Below are 26,195 nucleotides of genomic sequence, written 5' to 3'. Positions count from 1 at the left end.
ATGGAGCTCACTAGCCATTTCAGATGCCAGATCATTGCACTTTAGAATTCCTACTTGTAGTTTTTCCTTGATCTCTCCGCCTCCCCCACTTATTGTATGCATTGCTGCAGTCTGCCCTCTGGGGCCAAGAAGAATAAATCTAGTCTCCCCTTTACATGACAGTCCTTGCAATATTTGAAGACAAGCGAATATCATTCAAAAGCAGCTTGCCAATGAGTTTTTCCTGACTCCAAATTCAGCACTGAGTTTGAATGCAGTCTCAGACAACTAAGCTGTGTGACTGTAGGCAAATCATTTACTCTCTCTCAGCCCATTTTCTCATCTGTAAAATGAGAATAATAGCACCTACCTCACAGGGCTATGGAGAATCAAATGAGATAATATATGCAAAACACTTTGCAAACCGTAAAGCACTAAAGAAGTGCTAGCTGTTATTATTAGCTATTTTCAAGGTCCTCCCTAAGTCTTGTTTTCTAGGCAAAACAGCCACAGTCCCTTCAAATGATCTTTATATGCATGGCTTCCAGTGCCCTCACCCCATTGGCTGCACACTTCTGGATGGACCTAGCTTACCAGCGTCTTTGTATGAAGGTGTTTTTTTAAACGTGTGAGCAAGTAATAACAAAAGAATGCAGGTAAGCATATCATGAATCTCATGTTGATAGCAATTTTAAAACAAAGACACCAGAAATATGAAGAGATAAGAAGAAATTGCAAAAACCTCTTTCCTCTACTTAAATATCCCAAAGGAAGAGAAGACTAGAGAGTGAAGCTTTGGCATAAGATGCAGAGGTTCCTGTTCCCAGCAAGGCATTCTACTATTCTGGGCAGGTGACTGACAAGCACACTAGGTCACAGTTAAGTTAGGGCTCCTCAGAATGAGGCACTATGACTCTGACATTGGAAGGGTTGCAGGTGGCCCCAGGCACATATTTGGCAAGTTTGCTGCTGCCACACCCCTATGCTGCTAGAACTCAAAATCCACCAGGTACCCTAGAGGATAGCACAGAGATTGAATGGACACTAGAGATGCTCCATACCCCAAAATAGGAGAGGCTTTAGGGTAGCTTCTTTCAAAGCAGTCGGTTGATGTTGGGGGCAGCTAGGTGGAGTAGTGGATAAAGCACCAATCCTGGATTCGGGAGGACCTGAGTTCAAATCCAGCCTCAGAAGCTTGACACTTCCTAGCTGTGTGACCTTGGGCAAGTCACTTAACCCTCATTGCCCCACCAAAAAAAAAACCAAAGCAGACAGTTGAACAGGATTGGCAGAAACTCCTCCCACCCCCCTCCCAGGCAGGGAATGGGCCCTATGCCAAGCAAGAATGGGTGGGGACCCTTGCACCTGAGAGATGGGTGTTGGGGAGTTCCCTTTCCTCTTGTCCTGATAGCCCCGGGGAATAAGAGAACCGGTTCTATTTAATTCCCTATCTGCCCAATCATTCCTCCCACCCCTTCAAAGCCCCTCTGCCTCTATCAGACTCTACAACCATCCCCCTTTTGTATCTCCCTTGAATTTAGTGGAGAATGGGGTAAGTTGTACAGCCAGGACTCCTAGGTTTCTCTCATGCCCTACTTGTGCTGCCCAGCCCCCTCCCCTGCCCCATCACGTAGAGCCGGAAAGTCTCTTCCAATTTCAACTCCCAGATGTTAAGAACTCCAGCAGTTAAAAGATCATATGTCATAGGAAAACCACAGAGGGAAGATAAGGGAGGCAATAAGGTTCATAATATAAAGATATATATTTAATTTAAAATAAAATCAAGGAGGAAAAAAATTGGAGGGAAAGAGATGTCTGATTTACCCAAGGAACAGAGGTACAGAAATCACAAAGTTACAAGCCATTGGTGAGTGTAGTCTTGCTTCCCTCCCCCAGGCTCCCGGAGATGATTCATGTGGGCTGGGTCTGTCCTAAAAAGCCAAAGGCAGGATGGAGGTCTTCATTTCCTCCTCCCTTTCCATTTTGAGGTCAGAATTCCCAGTCTGAGGCAGAGGGGCTGGCACTAAGGACTGGGATCCTGAGGGATCCTAAGGGATCCTGAGGAATCCTAAGGGATTGTTGGGTTCCCCATTGAAGCCAGGAGTAAATCTGTGGGAAGGCAGCAGTAGAACTATTAGACCTTGAAGAGGCCCTTTGATCTGTGAATCTTTAAATGTATTTAGACAGCTGGCAGAGCTCCCAGGCCCCAATCAAATCCCAACCACACAGACACCAAGGGAAGCCCTGTGAACACAAGAAGTCCTCCCCACAGCACCATGTCATCCTAGCACAGGCCCTTTTCACCGGGAGTCATAACAGAGAGACTTGCCCATGATTTCTGCCCTAAGGGAGCTTGCCTTGTTTTACCTTCATAACCAGCTACCTGGGGAGTAAGGATAAGGACAAGGACCAAGAAGGGAAGCTGCTGGCTATATAAGGAGGAGCCACCTCATCTCCTCACCCTAGCTAAGGCACTGAGAGGAAGGTAAGAAGCATGACTCTTGAGAAAAGGAGAAATGGTCCCTTGGAGCTGCTGGCTCAGAGCAGGTAAAGGTAAAGTGGAAGGTCTGGAGGCATGGGGCTACCCCAGTGGCCCCCAGGATTGTGCAAAGAAAAGCAGGCAGGACCACGCCAGCGCGTCCACAGCCCATGGTGTCTCCCTTCTCCCAAACCTCTCTACCCAATCAGGAAAAGGATGGGTAATGGGATTTCATGGGGAATGTCCCTGAGCCTTAAGATAGAGGCTGAAAAAATACAAGCTCTATAATAGGTTTAAATCTCTTCACTCCTTCTCCCCCTGCCGCCTACCCACTCCCAGCCAAACTCTATGTTCACATGGAGGGGAGGGGAAAGGCTTATCTGGCCTGAAAAACCCACTCCTCTGGAGAGAAGCAAAGTCCATTCTACAACCCTGCTCTGTCCCATGCTCGGGAGTTCCCCTTACCACCATCCAGACTCTCTCTCTCTAGCAGGGTCATTTGGTAGACCTGAGGAAAGGAGCTTAGGGCTAGAGGAGGGAAGGGCCTTCTGCAGCTTGGCCACTCATCTCCTTGCTGACCACTAGCTAGCAAGAGCTGGTCTGGAGGTTGCTCTCAGTGAGCAGTGATGCAATGGACGAGGGGTCATACATATTGTCAAATTCCTCATCCGAGCTCAGCCCATCATGCTTGAGGGACGCCTCGGCAGCTGATCGGGTGACCTTGCGCCTGGGGAAAGGGAGAAGAGAGAGCAAGAGAGCGCACACAAATACTGTCAGTCAGGGGAACTGATGCTTTTGATGGCAGTGAGCCAAAAGCCAATTCTTTTGCTTAAGCCAGCCCAGCCAACAACTAGAATGTCATCTCCTTGGGAGAAAAGACCATTTTGCCTGCTTGGTTTTTTTCTTTTTGTATCCCTACTACCTAGCACAGTACCCTGTACCCATTTGACACTTAATTAATGCTGGTTGAATTGAAAGAGCGTTACTTTTAGAATCTTCTCATCCCAGCTAAGATCATTAGAATAATAATAGCTAACATATAGAGCACTTCCAAGATTTGCAAAGCACTTTACAAATATGATCTCATATGATGCTCACAACCACCCTAGGAGGTAGGTGCTATTATTACCCCCATTTTATAATTGGGGAAACTGAAGCAGACAGAAGGTAAGCATCTTACCCAGGGACACACAGTTAGGGATTGTCCGAGGCAGGGGTGGACTTCAAGTTTTCCTGCACCCAGGTGCAGGTGCTCTATGGACCGTCCCACCTAGATCCTAGAAATAATGACCACTAGGACCAAACCAGGGTGGCTTGTGCAGTGCATACAATTGACCAAAGCCTAAATTCTCCAATGGAGCACCTAAGGGTGGCGGACCCCTCATGACAAGGCCAGCAAGAACCCGGGTGCTGACCAGAGGCAATTGTCTTCATCCTCGACTTCCCATCCCTCCCTCCCTCCCCACCCCCATGAAACCCACCGGGAATCCTTTTCCAGGGCCTTCACCCGGGCCTGCAACTGCTCATTGACTTCATGCTGTTCTTCCAGCTCTCGTTGGGCCTTCTTCCTCAAGCCATCCAGCCGTTCGATTTCCTCTTCTGCCTCATCAACCTGTCGCTTCAGGGCCTTCACCCGCAGGCTCAGCTAGGGTGGGAGAAGAATATCTGCCACCCTGAAGTGGACCCTTCCCCCTCCCCCTCTTCCAACTGATCCTCACTGAGGTCAGGATGGAAAACTGCCAGTGCTGGTAGCTCACAGCCTGTGTGCTGCTGCTGCTGGTTTAGCCAATCTTCTGTGGGCTGCCACCCATAAACAGACACATCCGACACATATGTGTGCTCTCATACACACGGAACAAGACAGCGCTGGGGAAGGGGGGAGAACATGCTGCTAGAAGGGACACTGACCGCCTCTAGAAAGACCCCACTTTGCCTAGAAAGGGGATATGCATGTGTGTTTTTATACACTTTGGACCCTGTCTATGTCCCACATCCATACCTGATCCTTCTGGTCATTTACATGCTGTCTTTCATCATCAATCTGGATGGAAAGCTCTTTGACCCTCCTTTCCAGTTTTCGGTTCGTGGTCTGCAGGAGCGTCTTCTCCCTAAGGGATGGATGGGGATTGCTCATAGCTGTAGCTGCCTCAAGTAACAGAATGACAGGATGCACACCCCCCCCCCCCCGACACACACACACACACACACACACACACACGCCCTCCCTCTCTATAACAGTTCCACCTGGTCATGAGATTTAACACCAGCCATGTTAAAGCACAGCCATGGGATCTGGAAGGGTATAGGATGGCAGGAGTCTCTATCCCTCTTGCCCAAGGGGTATCAGATATGGGCTTTAGAAACCAACCCCATCTCTCCACAGATGAAGAAACTTAGGTAAGTGAATTTGCCCAGGGTCACAGCGCTAGCTAATATGTGTTTGGGGCAATATTCAAACTCTGGTTTTCCTGACTCCAGGTCCAGTGCTCTACCCACTTGGCCACCCAGCCACCTCACTAATTCTTGGCTAGTAGTCACTCCCACCTCTCTTCAGCCTGAAGTAGCTCTTGCAGCTCCTGGTTCTGGGACTCCAGCTGAGAGAAGCTGGCGTTGGGCTTCTGGAAACCTTCAGAGCTGGCCAGTCGGCTCTTCAGATCCTTGTTCTGAGGAAGAGACCAAACCTTGTATCAAGACATCTTCCCTACTGCCCCATAGCCACCTACAATCAGAAAAGTGGGCGGCTCTCTCCATTATGATTGTGCCCAGGGTCTGCCACCCAGCATGGACTGTCAGTGCCTGTGTTTCCTCCCCTGCCACAACCCCCTCCCTCACCTGTCTCTCCAGAGAGATCTTGTCGCATTCCAGGTCTTGCCGACTGGATCTCTCCTGCAGCAGTTCTCCTCTCAGTTGGTCGATCTGGAGTAGAGGTTAGAAGGATTCAGGATGTGACGGGGAAGGACACACAAAGGACTGGACTCCATTGGTGATAGGGGCCTTTCTCATAGTCACAGGACCACCCCCAGGACCCTGCTTCTCTGCTATGACCTTGGGGTGATGAGGGGCTGGATTGGGAAAGGGAGAGCTGTTAGGCAAGGCAACCCTCCCAAAAGGAATCTAGACGACTAGAAAAACATGAATGATTGAAAAACAACATTCTATTAAGAAGGGAAGAGTCATGAGTCCAAGCTGAGCCCCAGCCAGACACTCCCTCTCATCCCATCCCATCCTATCAGCCTACAGGGGAACAACATCCCCTTCTGGAGAGGCAACTGGACAGGTTGGCTCCCTACAGCATCCATGGCCAACATCCCAATGGGGAAGAGAGGCTTTGACACCTAGCTAGCCAAGCCCAATGCTTTTTGACCAGTGATGGGGAAGGGGAGAGGCAGCAGCACAGCACCTGGTCCCGCCCACGGTTCACTCGATCAGTCAGCAGCTCCACAGTGTTTCTTTCCTCATCGAGCTCTGCCTCCAGGCGGGAGACCTTTTCCTAATAAGGAGATGATGGGTCAACTCACAGCCAGAGTGGGACACTGTTGAGGCCCTCCCTGACCTTCCCCAAGGCTCCTTCTGGAGCCCAGAAATAATTGGGCTCAGGACCAAAGCCTCCTCCTCTCACACTCTCAACTCGTGGTTGCCAGCAGGTACCATGGGGACAGTGCCCTCTGCTGGCCAGGTGAATGGTCACAGGAAAGGGAAGGAAAGGGTTCTGCTCATTCCTCTAGGGTACAAAAGGAAGACAAGCCCCCAGGGTCAAGATGACAGTTAAGCTGGTTAAGTCATGGGGAAGTCTGGTTTTACACATGAAAATGGGATAAGAGACAGGAAAGCTCCTAGTAGCCAGGCATAGTTAAAAAATAGAAACTGAGTCACAAGGAAGACAGAGAGCAATCCATGAAGGAAGCCCCAGGCATTTTGGGTGAGAACAACAGTCAGAAGACCATTGAAATCACCAGTGGGAAGGCCTGAATTTGAAGCCTGGTTCAACCAGTCGGTAGCTATGTAACCATGGGTGAGCGCACCTGGGCCTTTCATCTACCTTTTTGTTTTGTTTTTGTTCTGTTCTGGACCCAGTGAGTTCACTGGTACAAGGAACTCCCTCATAAGGAGACTTCCAAAGCAGATCGGGAACGGCTTTGTTACCTATAACCTCTTAAGACAGTTGTCTGATGCACTGAGAGGTTCAGTCATAGAGCAAATGGGTCAGGAGGACTTGAGCCCAGGTGTTTGTTACCAACTCCAACAACTAAGCCACACTGACTCACCATAAAATGGAAATAATATATGCACTGCCTACTTCACAGGGCTGTAGTGATGTGTTAAACTATCAGCTCCTTGAGGACAGGGATTGTCTTAGGCCTTTCTTTGTATGCCCTGTGCCTGGCACATAGTAGGCGCTTAATAAAAATGTATTGAGTCTGATTCTGACTGTTATGTAGAAAACAGTAAATCTTAATATAACACTATATAAATATTATTATTATTTTATTTATTTTGTTTTTGTGGGGCAGTGGGGATTAAGTGACTTGCCCAGGGTCACACAGCTAGTACATGTGTCTGAGGCCGGATTTGAACTCAGGTCCTCCTGAATCCAGGGCTGGTGCTTTATCCACTGCGCCACCTAGCTGCCCCCTGAATATTATTATTATTACTATTATTACAAAGAAGCATTGGGACTTGAGGGTAAGTGTTTTCATCATGGAATCCTTCACTATGGCTCACCTCTAGGTTCTTGAGTTGCCGGGCCTTGTCGTCCTGGGAACGTTTTTTGCTCTCTGTCTCTTGTTCCAGCCCCTGTAGTCTCTGGGTTAGCAAGTCCTTGTCTAGCAGGGCTGAATCTCGCTCAGTCTGCAAGGTCTGCAGGGCCTGGCGCAGTCGCTGGGCCTGAAGGAAGAAAAGGAAAGGGCAGAAGTAGTCTTCAAACCCTGGCAGATACACGATAACTATAGTAATCACTGTCAGAAGAGATGGGAAGCTTTGTATCCCGAGGAGTTAACTCAACCCGTCCACTTAAGAGTCAACTCAGTATATCTTCACTGCCCCATTCCCTAGTGACGCTACCTCATCCTGCAGCTGGCCCAGCCCTCCGGCTGCCTTCTCTGCCTCACTGGCCCATTCCTTGGCCTGGCGCTGGGCACCTGCTACATCTCGACGTGCCTTCTCCTTGTATTCTTCCAGTTGAGTTTGGAGCTGCCCCAGGGCTCTCTGTGACTCTTCTCCAATTTTCTCCAACTGGAAAGTGAAGAAAGAACATAAACTGGGGTACCACTTTCCTTAACAAACGCCCTCCTTAGGGACTAGATTTCTAAGACTCTTCCCAGAGACCCCTCCATCACCATAGCATCCCAGTATCAACCTCTGTATCCAGAACTGTGCCTCAAAGGCCCATCAAGCCAGGCCTTCACTCTCCTTTGCCAGAACGGTCAAAAGGAGCCTTAGAAAAAGAACACTTTAATTTGAAGGATAACCAACAAAGTTCTCCCCCACAAAAATGTGTTCCCTAACAGCTTGTAAATCTGCCATAAGAAATTAATTTAGGGGCAGCTAGGTGGTGCAGTGGATAGAGCACTGGCCCTGGATTCAGGAGGATCTGAGTTCAAATCCGGCCTCAGACACTTAACACTTACTAGCTGTGTGACCTTGGGCAAGTCACTTAACCCCAACTGCCTCACCCTCCCCCCCCCCAAAAAAGAAAGAAATTAATATATTTGGGTGTTAAATATTTTTTATATGTGGGTTTTTTTTTGTGTGTTTTTTTTTGTGGGGGCAACGAGGGTTAAGTAACTTGCCCAACTTAGGTGACAGCTAGTAAGTGTCAGGTGTCTGAGGCCAGATTTGAACTCAGGTCCTTCTAAATCCAGGGCCGGTACTTTATCCACTACACCACCTAGCTACCCCCTTACATATCTTTTATGATAAATAGCCCTACCTGAGATAACACATTAAAACTTATCAATTCTTATTAGCCAATATCTTTTACCAAAGCCCCAAGGGAAAAGAGGACAAGATGCCACACCCCAACCCACTCCCAAATAAGTGGAGGGAAAGAAATCCCTAATTATGGTTTTGCCCAGGACATTTCCTTGGGGAGTAAAGGTTAGACTAAAGTGTCACCATAAGTGATGGATTGAAGCCAGGGGCTCCAAATCACCCAAACTTCCTGATCTTGCCCCCTGAATGAATTTGTCTATGGGCAGGCAAGGATTCCAATGATTCAGTCTACCCATGGTCCCTCACCTCTCTGTTCAGTTTCTCCACAGTTTTATCCAACAGTCGTTTTTGCTCCTCCAGCTCAGCCTTGCTCCGCCGAAGGATCTCCCGTTGCTTCCCTTCTTCCTCAAGGGCTCTGTTTAGTGTCTGTTGCTCCTGCCCCAAACGTGTAAGGTTTCTCTGTGCCTCCTCCAGCCGTCCCTCCAGCATCCGCTTTGCCCCGGCCAGTGATTCCTCCTCTTCCTGAGATGTGCTCAGGTCCTTCTCCAGCCGCTGTCTCTCTGCCTGCAGGGAGGGCAGATGGGGCTAAGGTGGGTAGGTAAGTAGGATTGGTAGGGCAGGAGCAAAGCTTGGGTTTCAACTTGTCCAAAGGTAAGAGGATAGATGACATGTGTGACAAAGGTATTCAATGGAATCAGGCCTAGAAGGACCAGGAGGGAAGCTAAGAAACAGAACAAGTAAGCCTAAGATAGGCAAAGAGGTAGACTAGATGCTGGAACAGAAATTAAAACATAGGTAACAAAATAAAGCAGAAATAGAGGTTTTGGGGAGAGAAAATCTGACATACCCTAAGGAGGACTTAAACTGAGTTATCTAATATATGAGGAAAGTTGAGGCTCAGAAGGGACAGGGGGGTAAGCTGATGGTTGGGCAGCACAGACTGACCTCCAGACGCTGCACCTTGTCCCGAAGCCTCGCCTCAACAGCCTCCCCACCTTCAGCCAAGCTCCGGGCCTCCTTCAGCTGCTGTTCCAGACCTAAGATCCGCCGTCGAAATTCATCATTCTCCTCTTGGGTTTCACGTAGCGTTGACTCCACTGCTGCCCGCCGCTGCCCCATCTTGGCTGCCTCTGCTTCAGCTGCTGCCTTGGCCTGGGGAGGCAGAGAAGTGGTCAGGCTACCCCAACCCAACCCAAACAAACAGATGTAGTGGGCTGACCATGAGCCCTGAGCCTTCCAACCCATCCTGGCTGGCTGAACCACATTCCCAAGAACCCCAGGGTCTCAGAAATATATGCCTGTGAGCCTGCGACTCTCCTCCTGGCTTGTTGGATCTTGCAGACCCCATAGCCTCCCTTCCCCTCCCCTTGCCTTAGCAGTCTCTTCATAGTCCTGCCGAAGCTGCTGAAGGCTCTTATGCAACTGGAGCTGCTGCTGCTCAGCCCCCTTTCCCCGCTCAGCCTCTTCCCTGAGGGCAGCCAGCTGCTGTTCCAGCTCCCGCTCCCGATTCCTCCCTGCGGCTTCCTGACTTTGAAGATCCCGCAGGTCCAGCAGTTCCTCCTGTGCCTGCTGCAGTTCCTCCTGTGCCCGCTGCAGTTCCTGGGAGGACAAAAGCACGAGATGCTGAGGAGCAGGGACAGGAACATTCCCTGACTCACACAGCCCCATTCCCTGAGGGCCAGGAGTCTTGAGGCTAAAGGAGGAGCTTTTGTAACCCACTTAGGCAATAGCCAGGTAGATGCCTAAAAAACCAGAGAAACACTAGGGGGGGCCCGGGATCCAGAGAAAAATGGCCCCTGGGTAGAGTTGCAATACCAAATTCCCTGTTACTGTCAGCTAACCAACATGTATTTATTTGGCAATTGTGTCTCCACTGAAAGAATATAAGCTCCCTGAAGACAGAGAATGCCTCCATTTGGGTACTACCTCCAGAATATCTAGTGTCGTTACTGGTGCTTGAGAAGTATTTGTTGATTGTTCCGCACTTGTGCAGACACCACAAGAGAGTCAAGAGAAGTAAGGCAGAAGAGGTGACACTCAAGCTGGGTCTTGGAAGAGAGACAGGATTGACCAGCTAGAGAATAGGAAGGAGGGGGATGCTGGGTAAGAAGAATTTGCATGGACAAGAGAGCTTGGTGCAGTAGCCAGAGATGGCTTAGAACCAAAGAGCCTCTGACATTGAAGACTTGGGTTCAAATCATGCCACTGATACACCGTGGATGTCTGACTCTGGGTAAGTCACTTAAAATCTTACTGTCTCAGGCAATTCTGTGAGTTGCAGATCTAAAATGTATTCTCCCTACATGAATGAAATCATAGGGCTGGACCAAAAAAAAAAAGCAACAGATAGTGAAAAAGACTAATTCAGTTAGATCCAAAGATTCATGCCGAGGTGCAATTGGACAGATTAGACAGGGCCAGATGGAGAAGACAGTGAGAACCTGAGACCAATAGTTGCCGGGGCGAGTAGATGTCCTAAGGACTTATCATCCTGTGGCATATCTCTGCTCTCTTAGGCTCCTTTTCCTGTCTGGTACCTTCTTTTTTTTTTTTTTTTGGCGGGGCAATGGGGGTTAAGTGACTTGCCCAGGGTGACACAGCTAGTAAGTGTCAAGTGTCTGAGGCCGGATTTGAACTCAGGTACTCCTGAATCCAGGGCTGGTGCTTTATCCACTGCGCCACCTAGCCACCCCTGTCTGGTACCTTCTTGAGGCTGTCAACCTGACGATTATTTTCCACACTGGCTCGAGCCTGCTCCAAGTCCTTCTGCAGAGCCTCAATTTGCTCCCTGAGCTCTTCCTCCTGATCCTCCTTCTCCAGCCGAAGCTGTAACAACCTGTATTCCAGACGGGGGAAATAGAATGGAAATGTAGGTGCCTTGGCTCCCTTACCAGGAAGAGACAAAGGCTCCCTCTCCCTTCTATTAGCATCCCAATGGCCTTCCCACGGAACCTGGGGGTGCCAAGTCCCCTGGGTGGGGAAAAGACAATGGGGATTTTATTTTGGGAACCTGGATAGAAATAACCAAGAGGCAAGTTGAAGTCAGGGGTGTAACTCACTCCTGCTTGGTCCCTCGAAGCTCTTCTTTGTTTTTCTGGAACATGCCTTGCCAGTGTCCCGTCTCTTCGGCACTCTCTTTGAGTTCCCGCTCTAGGCCCCGAATGAGGGCTGACACTTTCTGTCTTTCTGCCTCCAGGGTGGCCTGATCCTGGCAGAAGATGTAAAGTGAGGACAGAAAGTCTGAATCCAAAGGAAGCTATGCTGGCGCAGGGAGCCACCTAAGTCCCTTCTATACTAGCACACTCTGCTGTAGCAGCAGGCCTTCAGAAGAATGTCTTCTCCATCAAATCCTGTCTAAAGTTTGGCATCTTCGGGAAGCTTCCCCCATTTAATATTCCTCTATGAAAGCAGCTGCTGCACATCCCAGAGCACTCTACATTTATTGACCATTATCTGTTTCTTGACCATTACTCGTTCTTTGTGTGCATTCCCATCCTATCCCGGGCCAATTCTAAAAAACTGTGAAGTTGGGCAAAGAGCTATGCACAGGCTGCTCATCTTTTGGAGAGGGCCTGTTTCCCAAAATCTCAGGCACTATATGTGGCCTTTTCCCCTACTCCTATCATAGCAAATATCTTCTCTTTTCTCTATGCTTTCAGGAGACAACACAAAAAGCAACTGAGAGCATGCTCCTCCCAGAAGCTTGTACCTTTGAAAAGGCACTTTTAGTCAACCCTCACGGGCAGGAGAAGTCTTTCTGAGGACAGTAGACCTTCCCAGTATGTACCTGAAGATACCTCCTGAAAACAGGCAATCACCTACATGTAAGGTTGGCCACTGTGAACTGTGTCCCTTATTAGGTTGGGAGGTCAGAGAAAACAAGGGCCATATCACCTCTCTTCCTCTGGATTATCCCTCATGGAGGCTTGGCAATAGTAGACCCTATCAATGGTGTTGATTTTTTAAAAATCAAATTAACCAATGGTTTATCTATGTTATTGTGTTTTCCCCCATAAAACCAGTGCCTAGTTTTAGTTGTTATTTCAATGGTTTTCTTTCAATTTTATTTATCTCTCCTTTGATTTTCAAGATTTCCAACTAGGTGTTTAATTGGGGATTTAAAATTTTTTCTTTTCCTAGTTTTTTTTTTTAGTTGCATGCCCAATTCACCAATCTGCTCTTTCTTTGTTTGATTGATGTAAATATTTAGAGATAAAAAAATTTCCCCTAAGTACTGTTTTGGCTGAATCCCATAAATTTTGATATACTGTCTCATTGTGACTGTCATTCTCTTTAATGAGACTGACTGTTTCTATGATTTGTTCTTTGACCCACTCATTCTTTAGGATCAGGTTATTTAGTTTTGTTGATTTATTAATAAGTGACAAGGCCATGGACTCCTGTGACACCTGGGTTTCTATTCTGGCTCTTTTCTCTTCCAGAGCTCTCCCCATAGGATAATGTAACTCTGAATAACAAAGTCCAAAAACCCCTATCCCCCTCCAATCAACCAAAAGCATCCCACATACTTGGGAGGCATCCTGTACACTTCGGCGCAGCTGCTCCATGTCCTTTTGGCACTGCTGCCGGACACGTTCCACCTCCTGATCGTGAGAGGCCACCTCCTCCTTCAGCACCCCCTTCAGAGCTGTCAGTTCCCGCTCCCGCTGCCGGAGCTGCTCCTCTAGCCGCTGTTTCCCCTCCAGTACTTCCTCCAGTAACTCCCTGGTCTCTAGCAGGTCCTGAGAGGAATTAGAAAAGGGGCTGTTCTTAGGAGTCAGGAACAGAATTTCACTATTCCCACATCACATTTTAGTTTGTGTAAGAGGAAATAGAGGTTAAGATCCATTCTCCAAGAATCTCCCTGTGAGACCTGCAGAGAAAGTGGTGGCAACCTTTTAGAGACCCATCATCTGGTCTCTGCCTGGAGCCGAGTCATAGGTGCTCTCAGCACCCCTGCCCCTCTTCCCAAGTGTCAAAGGGAAAAGATCTAGGTGAACCTTGTTTGGGGCAGCCCTGGAGATAAGTGCTAGGGAGCCATCCTTCATCCCCTCTACCTTCATCAGGGCCTCCTTTGAAGCCTCAGGGTTCTGTCCCTGCTTTAGCCTGTCTTGCACCTCTTTCAGCTGGTCCTCAAGTCCATGCCGTAGTCGCTCACCCTGATCCAGCAGGAGCTTCATGTCCTGGAGCCTGGCAGCAAAGGCAGGTAGAGAAGGCGATGTTAAGCTTCATTGCCCTTTCTAGGTGATCCCTGGGCCTTCATGCCTCTGAAGAAGCCAGTCTGCATGGCCTGACTCCCTGGGCAGCAGGCCAAGATGAGCCCCTCCCCGCCTTCAAGTCTCAGCCACCCTCATGCCTTTCCCCAGTCCTGCTCACTCCTGAGTGCTGCGCTGCATCTCCGCCTTCTTCCTTTCCAGTTTTTCCTGCAGCCGCAGACACTCTTCTACCTTCTCCTCCAGCTGCCGTTCCAGCCCGATCCGGGCTGGCTCACGAGAGAGCTCCAGCTTCTGCCGTTTCTGAAAGAGGAAGGGAAGGCAGGCAATGGAGAAGGCCCCTCCAGGGGGATGGGGTGGAGGTAGGATCAGCTGCCATCAATCCTTCCTCATATAGATTTTGGGTTTTTTTTGGTTTGTTAGCACTTCTAAGGACTAGAGACTTTTGGGGAGTTGAACCCTTCCTCCTCTTCTCCCTCTAATGACATAAGACCTCCCTTCTGCTGTTCAGAGAACACCACCTTCTGGGCTCCCATCATTTCATCTTCTGCATTTTTCTTTCCTTCTCCCCTTCCCAAGCTATTTCTCTCCAGTAGAGCTAGGTGGCACCCTAGTGCACAAAGCACTGGCCATTGAGTCAGGAAGACCCAAGTTTGAAACCTGCACCAGACACTTACTAGCTGTGGGCCTTTGGGCAAGTTGCTTTACCTGTCTGCCTCAGTTTCCTCAAGTGTAAAATGGGCAAAATAACAGCACCTATCTCTCAGGATAACACCCTACTTTGCAGGGGATAATAATAGTACCTGCCTTGTTGTAAGGATCAAATGAAACTGCTCTGCAAACCTTGATGTGCTGTGTGAACGTTAGTTGTTATTGTGGCCTGGTGACTCACCTTTATCTCTTCATCCAGCTTTTGCTGTAGCTCCTCGACCTTCTGAACTAGCCCACGATGTACTGACTTGGCTTGTGAGACGTTGGAAGGGGGCACCTGCTAGGGATAGGGAGAAGGACAGATAACCTCGAGTGTGTCTCCCTGCTTGGCTTCACATTCTGTGGCAGTTCTTCACACACACACACACACACACACACACACACACACACACACACACACACACACACATATATTAGTAAGGCGATTGGGGTTAAGTGACTTGCCCAAGGTCACACAGCTAGTAAGTGTTAAGTGTCTGAGGCCGGATTTGAATTCAGGTACTCCTGACTCCAGGGCCAGTGCTCTATCCACTGTGCCACCTAGCTGCCCCTGTTCTTCATATTTTTAACTTCAAGAGACCCAACTCACCGCTAAGGCCTGCATCTGTTCCATCACCAGACTGACCTTCCTCTTCATAGATGTTTCACTTTCTGAACTCCTGTGGAAGAGGAAAGTACAAAGTAAGGGCCTGAAAGGAAGTAGTAGCAAAGACCAAAAATGAATGAAAACCAAGAAGGGGGAGAGGGGGAGAGAAGAAGAAAGAGAAAAGAAGGGGAGGAGAGAGAGAGGAGAGATAAGGAGAGAAGAGATAAAGGGAGAGAGAAAAGAGAAAGAGATGAAGAGAAAGAGGAATAAGGAGAGAGAAGGAGCCAGAGCATGCAACGATCCTGTCCCAGGATTCCAGTCTCCACTGTCCCTTTAGTAACCCTCTACCACAATCTCGGACTTACCCCTCTCGTAGTATATTATAGATGGTAGCTTTAGCATGATCAGCACTGCTGGGAGTTGTGGCTTCTTGCTGGTCCCTCAGGAGGTCTGGGGTTGACTTGAACTGTAAAAGACGAAACAGAGCCGGACAGAGAAGTTATGGAAGAAGAGATACAAGTTAGGCTAGGAGCTATGAGGTGGCAGTGACAGAGATGAGGAGGGTGAGGGCCCTGCCAAACAGGGATGGAAGGCAGATAAGCAAAAGCTTAGAGTTAGGATAATGAGGGATTACTACCAGGAACTTGAGGAAGAGGCTTGTACAGGGATGTCTGGACAAGCTATGCTTGTTTGCTATGTTCTTATTTTCTAACCCAAACTAATCTATTGATGGGAAAAATATTTAAATTCTCCACTGTAGACAGACTGCTCTGCCTTCTAAAGGCTCAGTAAGAATGCTCTCAGTTGGGACAGCTAGGTGGCACAGTGGATAAAGCACCAGCCCTGGATTCAGGAGGACCTGAGTTCAAATCCAACCTCTGACACTTGACACTTACTAGCTGTATGACCCTGGACAAGTCACTTAACCCTCATTGTTCCCCCCCCCCCAAAAAAAAGAATGCTCTCAGTTGAGGAGCAGGGGTGGGAGGTCAAGAGAAAGGATCCAGAGACATAGGTGGAGTAGGATTCAGGGAATATGGAGATAGAGTAATTGGAATGTTTTCTATGTTTTACTACCTCTAGTAGTTAAAGTTTAAAGGATCAGAAGCTGAGAAACACTGTTCCCAACAACAACTTTAGATAAAAGTTACCCATGGTATTCTGGCTTAATGAAAAGAACATCAGGGAAGATAAGGGTTGGGTGGTGATAGGCTAGGGAACCTCACCTGCATTAGGGTAGGGTCCCGTGCCCTCACCCGTGGCTCCTCAAAACTCTGCAGGACCCATTCCTGGGTCTGTCGGGATCGGCTGACAACATTTGATGGGGCCTGGCTCTGATTCTTCAAGTTAGGAAAGGAGGAGTTGCTGAAGTCCCGTTCGCGGTCTCGTTCTCGTTCCCGTTCCCATTCCCGTTCCTGGTCTCGTTCCTGTTCCCGTTCCCGATCTCGATCTCGTTCCCGTTCCTCTGCTGTATCTCGAGGTGGACGGCTATCTAAGCTTTGACTCCGCTTTCGATGTTCTGGGGACAGTCGCACACGGCAGCCGGTCCGGCCCCTTGTTTGGGACACTCGGCTGTCAAACTTGCTAATGAGCGAATCCACAGAGGACAGGGGAGCTGTGTCAATGGCATTGCCAGGGGGACCATCTGGAGGGGTTAATTCTATTAGGCTGCCAGTCAGGACACCTGGGCCCATGGTAGCAGAATCCAACAGGGAGGCATGGGAACGGGAACGTTGAAGCCTGTTCTTTTGCCCAACCCCAGGCTCCTCATCAGAGGTACTGCCCTGGGAATAGGAGCCAATGAATCTCCGAGGTGAGCCATAGGGATTCTCAGGAAGCTCCGAGTCTGAACTCAGTGAATCAGGGGCTCCTCTGTTGCCACTGCCCTTGATCTGTACCCCAAAGGAATCACCACCCTTCTCCCCACTGTTGAGCACCACAAAAGGCTGCCCAGCAATGCCTTGAACCCGCACTGCTACACCATAAGAACTAGCTCTAGAGTCCTTGGCTGGGCGCCGGCCACCCCGGCGGAAGGGGGCTGCCTGTGTACTATCAGCCGACTCTGTGATGAATCGGATTTGCACGCCATGGTCCACTGGCGCCCGGGGCTCTGCTATGGCTGTTACCCGCTCCATGTACACGAGGGGATCCTGTGGAGACAAGAAAGTAAAAATAAATTTAAAAATCATCCAGTTCCTATGCTTCAGGTTTGGTGTGAGGCAGTAGAATTGAGAATGGAACCTGGGGTCTTCATCTTTTCATCCCCAGCCAATCTGAGCAACTTTAGTTGTACATTCCTATTTTCCTCTAATCTTTGAGTTATAGGGGAGCAGCATGGTGTAATGAATAGAAAAAGTAGGGAAGATTCAGGGTGAAGTCCCAACTATGTCACAACATAGTATTGGCTATGCAAGGTCACTCAAGCTCTAAGCAACTCTCCGAGGCTGGATGTATGTTACAGAAAAATTCCCTTCCCCCATGAAATCACGGGTCCAGTCCTTATTTCCACTCCCTAGGGGAAACATGTCAAATCTCTACTTCTGCTACAGCCACTGAATCAGAAAAGGAAAAGCAGCAATCAAATGGGTCTTACTCAGTGTATGTTGGAGATCTTTAGGGACTCCCTCCCCTCCCACAGCTGGTCTAGCACCTTGTTTGAGAGCCCTGCTATCCATCTCCTAGAACTATCTTCATTTATAGAGGAATTCACTCAATCAATTAACATCTACTTGTTGAACATATCACCTACAAAGAACTGTGCTTGATAATAACAGCTAACATTTTTAGAATGCTTTAAAGTGGGGCAGCTAGGTGGGACAGTGGATAGAGCACCAGCCCAGGATTCAGTAGGACCTGAGTTCAAATCTGGCCTCAGACACTTGATACTTACTAGCTGTGTGACCCTGGGCAAGTCACTTAACCCCAATTGCCTCACAAAAAAAAAAAAAAAAGAATGCTTTAAAGTTTTACAAAGTTCCTGAGGTACATTCATGACAACTGTGTGAGAGAGGTACTAAAGGAATGATCATTTCCATTTTCCAAATAAAGGCTTAGGAAGCCCAAGTGCCCAGCCTGTGGTTATGTAACAAGTAAGTTTCAGAGGCAGGATCAGAATGGAGGTCTCTGCAGACTTCTTGAGTGAGACACACAAATGCCGCCTCTCCAATCAGGTCTCCCCAAGAGCCAACAGGAGAAACACAACATACACAAATGCGTCATGCTGTGTACAATAACCACAGTGCAAGAGAGACTACATAATATTTGCCCATAGCAGGCAAACAAATCCTGGTTCAGAGTTAAGATGTCTCCTTTCCCACTCCCAGGGCCTGAGAATGATCCCTTCTTTGCTTCAAGGCAGTAAGTAAGAGGAACATTCCTGGTATGTGCTGGCACAGGGAGTCTGGAGGAGGGGGAGAAGGAAGGGAGGTTCTCTTCTAGGCATACAAAGAAATCCAGCTCTTCCAGCTCCCATGTTAATCTCCACTGTGGACTTGGACCAAGCTGGGGGAGAGGCACTAATATGTCAGATCCAAATGCAAAAACAAACACTTATTAAACATTCCTAGGATGGAACCCAGCTCTGGAGAGCCTTGGCACTACCCCCTACCATGATCATGTCAAAAGCCTTCAAAGAGGGTGGGGTCAAAGCTCGGTCAGAGGAAGTGAGGGGGGAGCTCAGGTCCAGAGAGGAAGAATTAGGGTAAGAACAGCTACCATCCCGAAAATGGTACAATGGGAGTCTCCTTACACTTCTGCTAGTCTAACAAGCTTAGGTTTGAGGGGTAAACTCAAACCGGGGTGGAAAAACTAGAGAACACCATTCATTCATTCATTCATTTATTTCTCTATCTATCTATTTATTGTTTTGGGGTTTGTTTTTGTTTGCAGGGCAATGAGGGTTAAGTGACTTGGCCAAGGTCACACGGCTAGTAAGTGTCAAGTGTCTGAGGTTGGATTTGAAATCAGGTCCTTCTGAATCCAGGGCCAGTGCTTTATCCACTGTGTCACCTAGCTGCCCCTGAACACCACTTACTTATCCCATTACTAATCAATCTAATGATTTGGACTAACCAACCAAAGATGGCTGTTTGTGTGGGAAGGGGGTGATTAGAGAAGCTGAACTTAGATGTAGGGTCTTCTTTTCCCAGTGGCCATGTAGGGAACTAAGGTGTACATGGCATTGTTCTTATTCTCTCCCATACTGGGAATAAGCACAGGGACAAGAGAAAAGGCTGAGAGAAGATTAAGGGAAACAAAGGTAATCAAACAGAATCTTCCAATTCATTAATTCCGTTCTCCAAACCAGAGCCCCATCACAGGGGCCAAAATCTCATCTTGACCACACACACACCTAGAGAAGAGGCAGAGAAGAGACAAGAATTTGTCCTTCTTGGGGAAATCCCAAAGCCAGGGAAATAAGTAACCAAGAGAAACTCCAAGGGGCTACTCACAATAACTTTCAAGTCAAGTCAAATCAAGCCAAGTCAAGCCAACAAACATTTATTAAGTGCTTCCTAGGTAGTACGCCCTCTGCTACACTGGGAATACAAAGAAAGGCAAAAACATGGTCCCTCTCCTAAAGGAACTTATACCATAATAGAGGAGACAACAAACAAACAACTATGTACATAAGTAAGGGCAGCTAGCCTGAGCAGTAGATAGAGTACCAGGCCTGGAATCAGGAAGACCTGAGTTCAAATCCAGCCTCAGACACTTACTAGCTGTGTGACCCCAGGCAAGTCACTTAACCCTATTTGCCTCAGTTTCCTCATCTGTAAAATGAGCTGGAGAAGGAAATGATAAACTAGTCCAGTATCTTTGCCAAAAAAAAAAAGTCTCAAAAGGGGCCACAGAGTCAGATACAATTGAAGCAACAACAATAAATGGACATAAGATATGGAAAGCATAAATTGAAGGCATTCTAGGCATGGGATGAGAGGCAGTAAAAAGGCAAAGAGTCAGGAATGAAGGGTCATGCTTGGAGGACAACATGATGGCCAGTGCTGCTGGGTCAGAGAGTAAGTGGAAGGAAATAGTGTAAGAAGACCAGAGAGGTAGGAGGGGACCTTGCTATAAAAGGCTTTGAAAATGAAGCCAGGTGGCAGCTAGGTGGCACAGTGGATAGAGCACAGGCCCTGGATTCAGGAGGACCTGAGTTCAAATCCGGCCTCAGACACTTAACACTTACTAGCTGTGTGACCCTGGGCAAGTCACTTAACCCCAATTGCCTCACTAAAAAAAAAAAAAAAAGAAAGAAAGAAAGAAAATGAAGCTGGGGGCAGCTAGGTGGTGCAGTGGATAGAGCACCGGTCTTGGAGTCAGGAGGACCTGAGTTCAAATCCGGCCTCAGACACTTGACACTTACTAGCTGTGTGACCTTGGGCAAGTCACTTAACCCTAATTGCCTCACCAAAAAACAAAACAAAACAAAACAAAAAAACCCACAAAAACAAAAAACAAACAAACAAACAAAAACCTATGATGGAAAATGAAGCCAGATTTTGAATATGATCCTGGAAGTAAAAGAGAGCCACTGGAGTTTATTGGGCAGGGGTGTTAACATGGTCATATCGGCAGTTTAGGAAGATCACCTTGGCAGCTGAGTAGAGGGCAGACTGGAGTAGACTTTGAGTCAGAGGGCAATCAGAAGGCTACTGTAACCGTGCATGAATGAAGTGACGAGGGCTCACATCAGAGCAGTAGCAGAGAAGGGAAAGGGATATCTACAAAAGATGTCCCAAAGGGAGAACAGACAGGACTTGACAACCAATTGGACATATCTGGGTGAGTGAGAGTGAAGAGTTGAAGACGAGAGCTAGGCTGTAAGCCTGGGTAACTGGGAAGGTGGTGGTGGTACCCTCAACAGTAATAGGAAAGTTGGAAAGAGGTAAGGATATAGGGAGGGAAAAGATACTGAGCCCAGTTTTGAACATGTCAAGGTGAAATGGTCACTTCCTAGTTTCGTCCATCTCCTTGCTCCTCTCACTCACATTTTAGGATCTTGCTAAAGCCAACTGTGCTTATACTTCTAGGCCTCAGAAATCACCTGACTTATCAATAAGGCTGCTTTGCATCACCGAGGCAGCTACTGATCATCCAGATTCAGGTCAGTAACCATTCCTGGACCAAGCAAGAAGGGGTGGTCAGAGCCTTACCGAAGACCACCTGATCTGCTGGGAGGTGATATTAAACCCACCCCTTCTATGTCAACCATCCCATCTCATGGCACTTAGTCATTTGAGTGTGGGTAAGGGGACGGGCGGGTTGGAGGGATAGTTCAGAGCAGGTCAAAAAGAAGGTCTTTAAATGATTCAAGGTGGAAAACCGAAACCTACACACCTACAGTTACACAGACAGGAGGGCGGAGCCACTGGAGACCAGGGCAGACTAGGGCCTTGTGCAATCCCCTAACGCCAGGTAAACAGGAAAGCGATGACACGGAGTCCAGGTGCTTCTCTACCCTCATCACACTCTTGCACTCTTCCCTTGCCTAGATCTTGCGGAATAGGAGAGATCCCTCCTTGTGAGGAGAGTCTGAAAGTCAATCCCACCTCTGTCATGCCTCGTCCTTACAAGGAAGGAGAATAGATGAAGCTGCTTCAGACTACCTCTTCCATAGTTACTCATTAGCTTGCCCTGCCCCAATTGTTTCACCCCAGTCCAGTGGCAGGAGTCCAGCACCCAGGGAGTGACAGTGTCCCTGAACTCTTGGCAGGAAGGCCTGGTTTACAGGGAAATTAGAGGTGAAGCTAGGGCCCACAGGGAGCAGGTTCTGGGTCCTTATGGATAGAGAGACTTAGATGTCAAAGAATGATAGTTGAGGGATTCCGACTTTTCTGCTCATCCTCAGGACATGAGAAGCCATGGGGACATGAAGATTCCCCACATTTAGGCTGAGTGTCAAAACCTTATAAAATGTGCATCCGATGAGAAAATGCTGAAATTGGAGAGCCAGGCTAGGCTTGGCCTGGCCACTAGGTAAGAAAAAAAAAATCACAACAATGAGGAACTGGGCCCCTGCAAACTCGATGGACTGGTTTGGAAAACAAGATAAAGGGGGAGGGACATGGGGACTACATAGGCAGCTTGGGAAGCGTAACAAAGTCCTTACAATGGACAGAGTAAGGAGGCAAGGACCCTGGGCAAGAGCTCTGTCCAGCCCGCAAATAAGACAGGAAGTAAAGAGGCTGGAAAGGCCAGAAAATTTACTATGATGGTGGAAGACAAGATATTGCCTCCCTTCTGCCCATCCCTTAATGGGGCCCAAAGCTGCCCTCCACCTGTGACCTAGACAGTATTCCTTGTGGCAGAAGGAATCACAGCCTATCAAATTTTCAGTTGGAAGGGTTCTTAGAGATCAGCTAGTCCAATCGTTCTTATTTTACAGCGGAGGAAACCAAGGTCCAGACACACAAAATGATTTGCCCAAGATCATACAGACAAGGAGCAGCAAAGATGAGATTCAAACTTGGGTCACCAACTCAGAATCTGGGTTATCCCAAGTTGGTGGTGGTGGTGTGTTGTTTTTCTCCTAGTCCATGATGCCTCCAAAAAGCCAAGGATGTTATAAGGGAGCTCAGGCCAGAAAATGCAGAGGAGAGGCATAAACCCAAACTATCTGACCTGAGTTAATGACTCTCATCTGCCAGGTATATCTCTGGGGCACGGACATCACCAATATCCATGGTGAAATGGAAGAGGCAGGAGCGTTGGCAGCTTGACTTCAAAATAGCGGTTGCTAATTACTTCCAAATTAAAGCAACTTTCTTTAGGCAAGGCATCAAAGGGACTAAGCTGGGGCTGAATCTGAGTGTTCTCACTCCATTAAACTAAACTTGGGACTCTTCCGGAGCTCAGTGAAGATGCTTCAGACTTGAAAGACGTGATTTCTCTTATCCTCAGTTTATGATTATAAAACTCCCAAATGTTTTTCAGCTCTGTCAGTATATAATCTATCCAGCCATGAAGCACCTTTTGATAAGTATTTAAGCCTGGGACCAGGGATCTCAGAAAATGGGGAAATCGAAATACTACCTACTAATCACAGGGTAGGCAGTGGGTCCCCTAATACTGGGGCTTTAAGCCAGCAGATGAATCCAGAAACAAAGAGGACAGTAAGGAAGGGGAAAAGATCCCCAACCTCTGTCATAAGATCATAAATTTAGAGACCTCGGCAGTCATCTAATAGGTGTTCATCTGACACCTGTCCCCAGGGAAAACCCCACAAAACGAACAGCCCTGGATCTAGATTTGAATTCTAGTTCTGCCACACTACCAGTATGACTCTGAGAAAGTCAATTTACTTCTGGGGGGCCTCAGTTTCATCATCTGTAAAAGGAAGGGGTTGGACTAGATCAGGGGGTAATTTTCAGTCTTTTTTTGTGGCATGTCTGGTTTTTAGCAATCTAGTAAAACCTATCCACAGCTTCTCAGAACCGATTTTTTTTTTAATGCATAGGGGGAAAATACGTAGGGTTATAAAGAAAATCAATTAATATTAAAGTATAGTTATAAATTTTTTTAACATTCCCAGACCTTATGTTAAGAATCCCTGCAACAGACAATCTCTAATGATCCTTCTACAACTAATTCTATGATCTATAATAACCTAGGCTTCTTTCACGGTATATCTCCCAAAGATGGGAGGGAAAGCACTACTTGGCTGGGAAAAAAAAGCTGAAGCATGCACCGTGGAGGGACTACAAATAAGAGTAAAGAGAGAATAAGACTGGAAAGGGGCAAGACTAGAGACTTTAGTATGACAGTGGATGACAAGATATGGCTTCCAGTCTCCCCCATCCCCTAATAGGATGCCCTCCTATTCCACCAGTGACCTTGATGACATCCCTTCTGGCAGAATCACAGAATACCGAATTCTCATCTAGAAGAGTAGTTAGAGATCTTCTAGCCCAATGAGGGAAATTGGACAGAAACTCAAAATCTTAAACGGTTTCACCCCCGGAAAGGGATAGGAGATAAAGAGGTTATCATCCCCTTGTTTGATGTCCCAGAGTCCCTTATTTGCAGCTGTGTAGATGATATATATTTCTGAGTGGCCGGGAGAGGGGGAAATGCGCGAGCCACCGCACCGGAAAGAGGGAAGAAGCAGCAGCCACGTCCAGGGAAAGGCAGTGGCCAGCTCTGCCTGGAGGGTGAGAGCAGGACTGCAGCGAGCCAGAGCTGTCTTCAGCTCCTCTCCACTCTCCTAAGTTCCAGTTTTAAGCTCCAGAGCTTCTCCACCTGCTCCCAAAGTCTAGAGAAATCTAGTCCTTAGAAGACTCCTCCATACCTGAGGTATATCCCTTCCCTCAGGCGTCCTCACCTGGCACCTGCCCAAGGCCCTGTCCCGGTCACCTCGCGCGTGGAGGGGGGATCTTGTTCGGAAAGGCTTTTAGTTGCTTTTCCCCAGGTTCCAGCTCGGAACCCTGACCCCAAAGAATAACAGCGCCAGCGCACCTGCCCCTGCCCTAGCCCAGCCCTCCCCCACCTGCCTTCCTCCGCACCTGAGTGTCCCCCGCGGGAATGGATCAGATTCCCGGAGCTGGCCGCTTCCAGGCTCTGCCCTGGTCACTCACCCCTGGCCTGGCCCGGTCTGGCTCCGATCGGCTGGCTGGGCGCTCCCGCTCGGGCTGGGCTGGGCTGCAGGATGGCACGCGCGGCTCCGCCGCCCTCCCCCTTCTTCCTCCCTCCACCCCCCCCTCCCCTACCTCTCCAACCTGTTACTCCCCTCCCCCGAACTCCGCCCCTTCCCCCGCCTCCATTGGCCCACCGCTGCCCCGCCCCGCCCTACGCTTCCAAGGATTGGCGCGTGAGCCCCAAGGTAGGCGGGCCCACAATAGACCTGGAATGATACCCGGGGTCTGGTATGGGGGTCGGGGAGAAGGGGGCGGGGGGAGTCACGTGGTACGAGACGGTTAGGAAAGGGGAGGGGGGTGAGGCTAGTTACTAGGAGGCCATTTTGGGGGAGTAGCTGAAAGCTTCCAGTATGCCCCCCACACGCACCTCCGCCCCCTTTCCCTTAGCCAAATGAACCTGCAGGTTAGAGCATCTTCCCAAGTCTAGGGGCGGGGGGGGGGGGGGGGGAAAAAGGCTTCACCTTGAGCCACAGAGCTTTGTTTATTCCTACTAGAAAATTCTGCATTAATCTCTAGCAGAATTTCTTCCCTCCTCTGACTTCGGTTCACCTTAGCTAAAAAACAATACAAAGCAAAACCCCCAAACAAACCTAAAAAACAAACAACCCCCCCCCAATGCTTCAAAAATGCCCTTTATGGAAAACCCAGATAATTCCTTTTTACCTCATGCAGAAAATTTCTACCTTCTCCGCCTCAGTTTTTCCTTTTTCTTAACCCCAAACCATCCAGCCCAGCCTACCTGAGATAAGAAATGAAGTAAAGGACAATTAAAAACTCCTTCCTCAGGAAAGGGCCAATAGGAGGGTCCAAGCCCGGACTAAGCTTGTTTCCCTACTTAACCTGCTTTGGATATCATTGCTTTCATTCCATTGAGGAGAAAAGAAAACTTGGAAGAACGAGTTTACATAGAATACTACACAATAGAAACAATAACTGCTGGGAGGGGCGGGGTTGGGGGGGGGAAAGACTAGCGGGGTCAGAAGCAATTTTCTGGCTTTCTTCAAAATCATCCTCTCCCTCCCCCGAAACACACAAGAGTTCAAGAAATGCCCTAAATAAACCCAGCAATAATAATAGTTAGCATTTATATAGCGCTTTAAATAAACTAACAAGCTTATTGGATTGCCGCAGGAAGAGGGAAGGCTAGCACTTTCCACACGACGCGAGATAAGGGGCAGGGGGAATAAATATTTGCTGACAAAAGCTGCAGTTGAACAACATGATTTCCTAGATCTAAAAAATGTTGAACAGGTAAGTCAATCAATAATCAACGAGCATTTATTAAGCACCTACAGTGGGTCAGGCATTTGGATTAGGCAGGCACAGGGGGAAAAAAAGACAAAAGTGACACAAACAGCTCTCGCCATGAAATCAAGGTGCAAGGGTCAAAAACTTAATCTCGGGTATAGGGAGCCCGAAGAGGAATATAGGAAGCGCCAGCTCAGAAACCAAAGAATTCAGTGAAACAATCCGACTCCCTCCCATCCCCCCCATCTTCCCTCTCAGGTGAGTAAGGCGTGTCCAAGTAACAAGAAGAATAAAGTCCTTCCCTTCCCTAGGCTGGGACAAAAACAAAGCCTCTGCATTCCAAGGGAAGCTTTATACAACAATTAGGGCCATCAACCTTGGGCTTTGCCCCACGTGGTGACAGGAGGAAAGCT

The 26,195-nt window shown here is 48.3% G+C and overlaps 1 protein-coding gene across 4 annotated transcripts; it reads right to left on the bottom strand.

Moving 5' to 3' along the window:
• Positions 1-1,726: 1,726 nt before the first annotated feature.
• CGN (cingulin) lies at positions 1,727-24,568 on the bottom strand. Of its 4 annotated transcripts, none has more exons than XM_043963724.1 (21): positions 24,475-24,568; positions 16,126-17,049; positions 15,265-15,365; positions 14,903-14,972; positions 14,495-14,593; positions 13,766-13,905; positions 13,447-13,579; positions 12,919-13,131; positions 11,449-11,597; positions 11,093-11,225; positions 9,761-9,988; positions 9,335-9,541; positions 8,696-8,953; positions 7,520-7,690; positions 7,181-7,342; positions 5,859-5,948; positions 5,291-5,374; positions 5,003-5,121; positions 4,458-4,566; positions 3,940-4,103; positions 1,727-3,185 (listed from the first exon to the last, which is right to left on the bottom strand). In XM_043963724.1, the coding sequence occupies exons 2-21, from the start codon at positions 17,032-17,034 to the stop codon at positions 3,044-3,046; spliced, it is 3,681 nt and encodes a 1,226-aa protein (XP_043819659.1). In that variant the 5' UTR covers positions 17,035-17,049; positions 24,475-24,568; the 3' UTR covers positions 1,727-3,043. The 4 variants fall into 4 exon arrangements, with proteins under 4 accessions (XP_043819659.1, XP_043819662.1, XP_043819660.1 ...); XM_043963727.1 differs by having other exon boundaries at positions 14,495-14,590; XM_043963725.1 differs by having other exon boundaries at positions 24,403-24,514.
• Positions 24,569-26,195: the final 1,627 nt, after the last annotated feature.

The sequence above is a fragment of the Dromiciops gliroides genome, chromosome 4 (assembly GCF_019393635.1).
Source record: "Dromiciops gliroides isolate mDroGli1 chromosome 4, mDroGli1.pri, whole genome shotgun sequence".
Lineage (NCBI taxonomy): Eukaryota > Metazoa > Chordata > Mammalia > Microbiotheria > Microbiotheriidae > Dromiciops > Dromiciops gliroides.
This window is presented reverse-complemented; position numbering and strand designations above follow the sequence as displayed.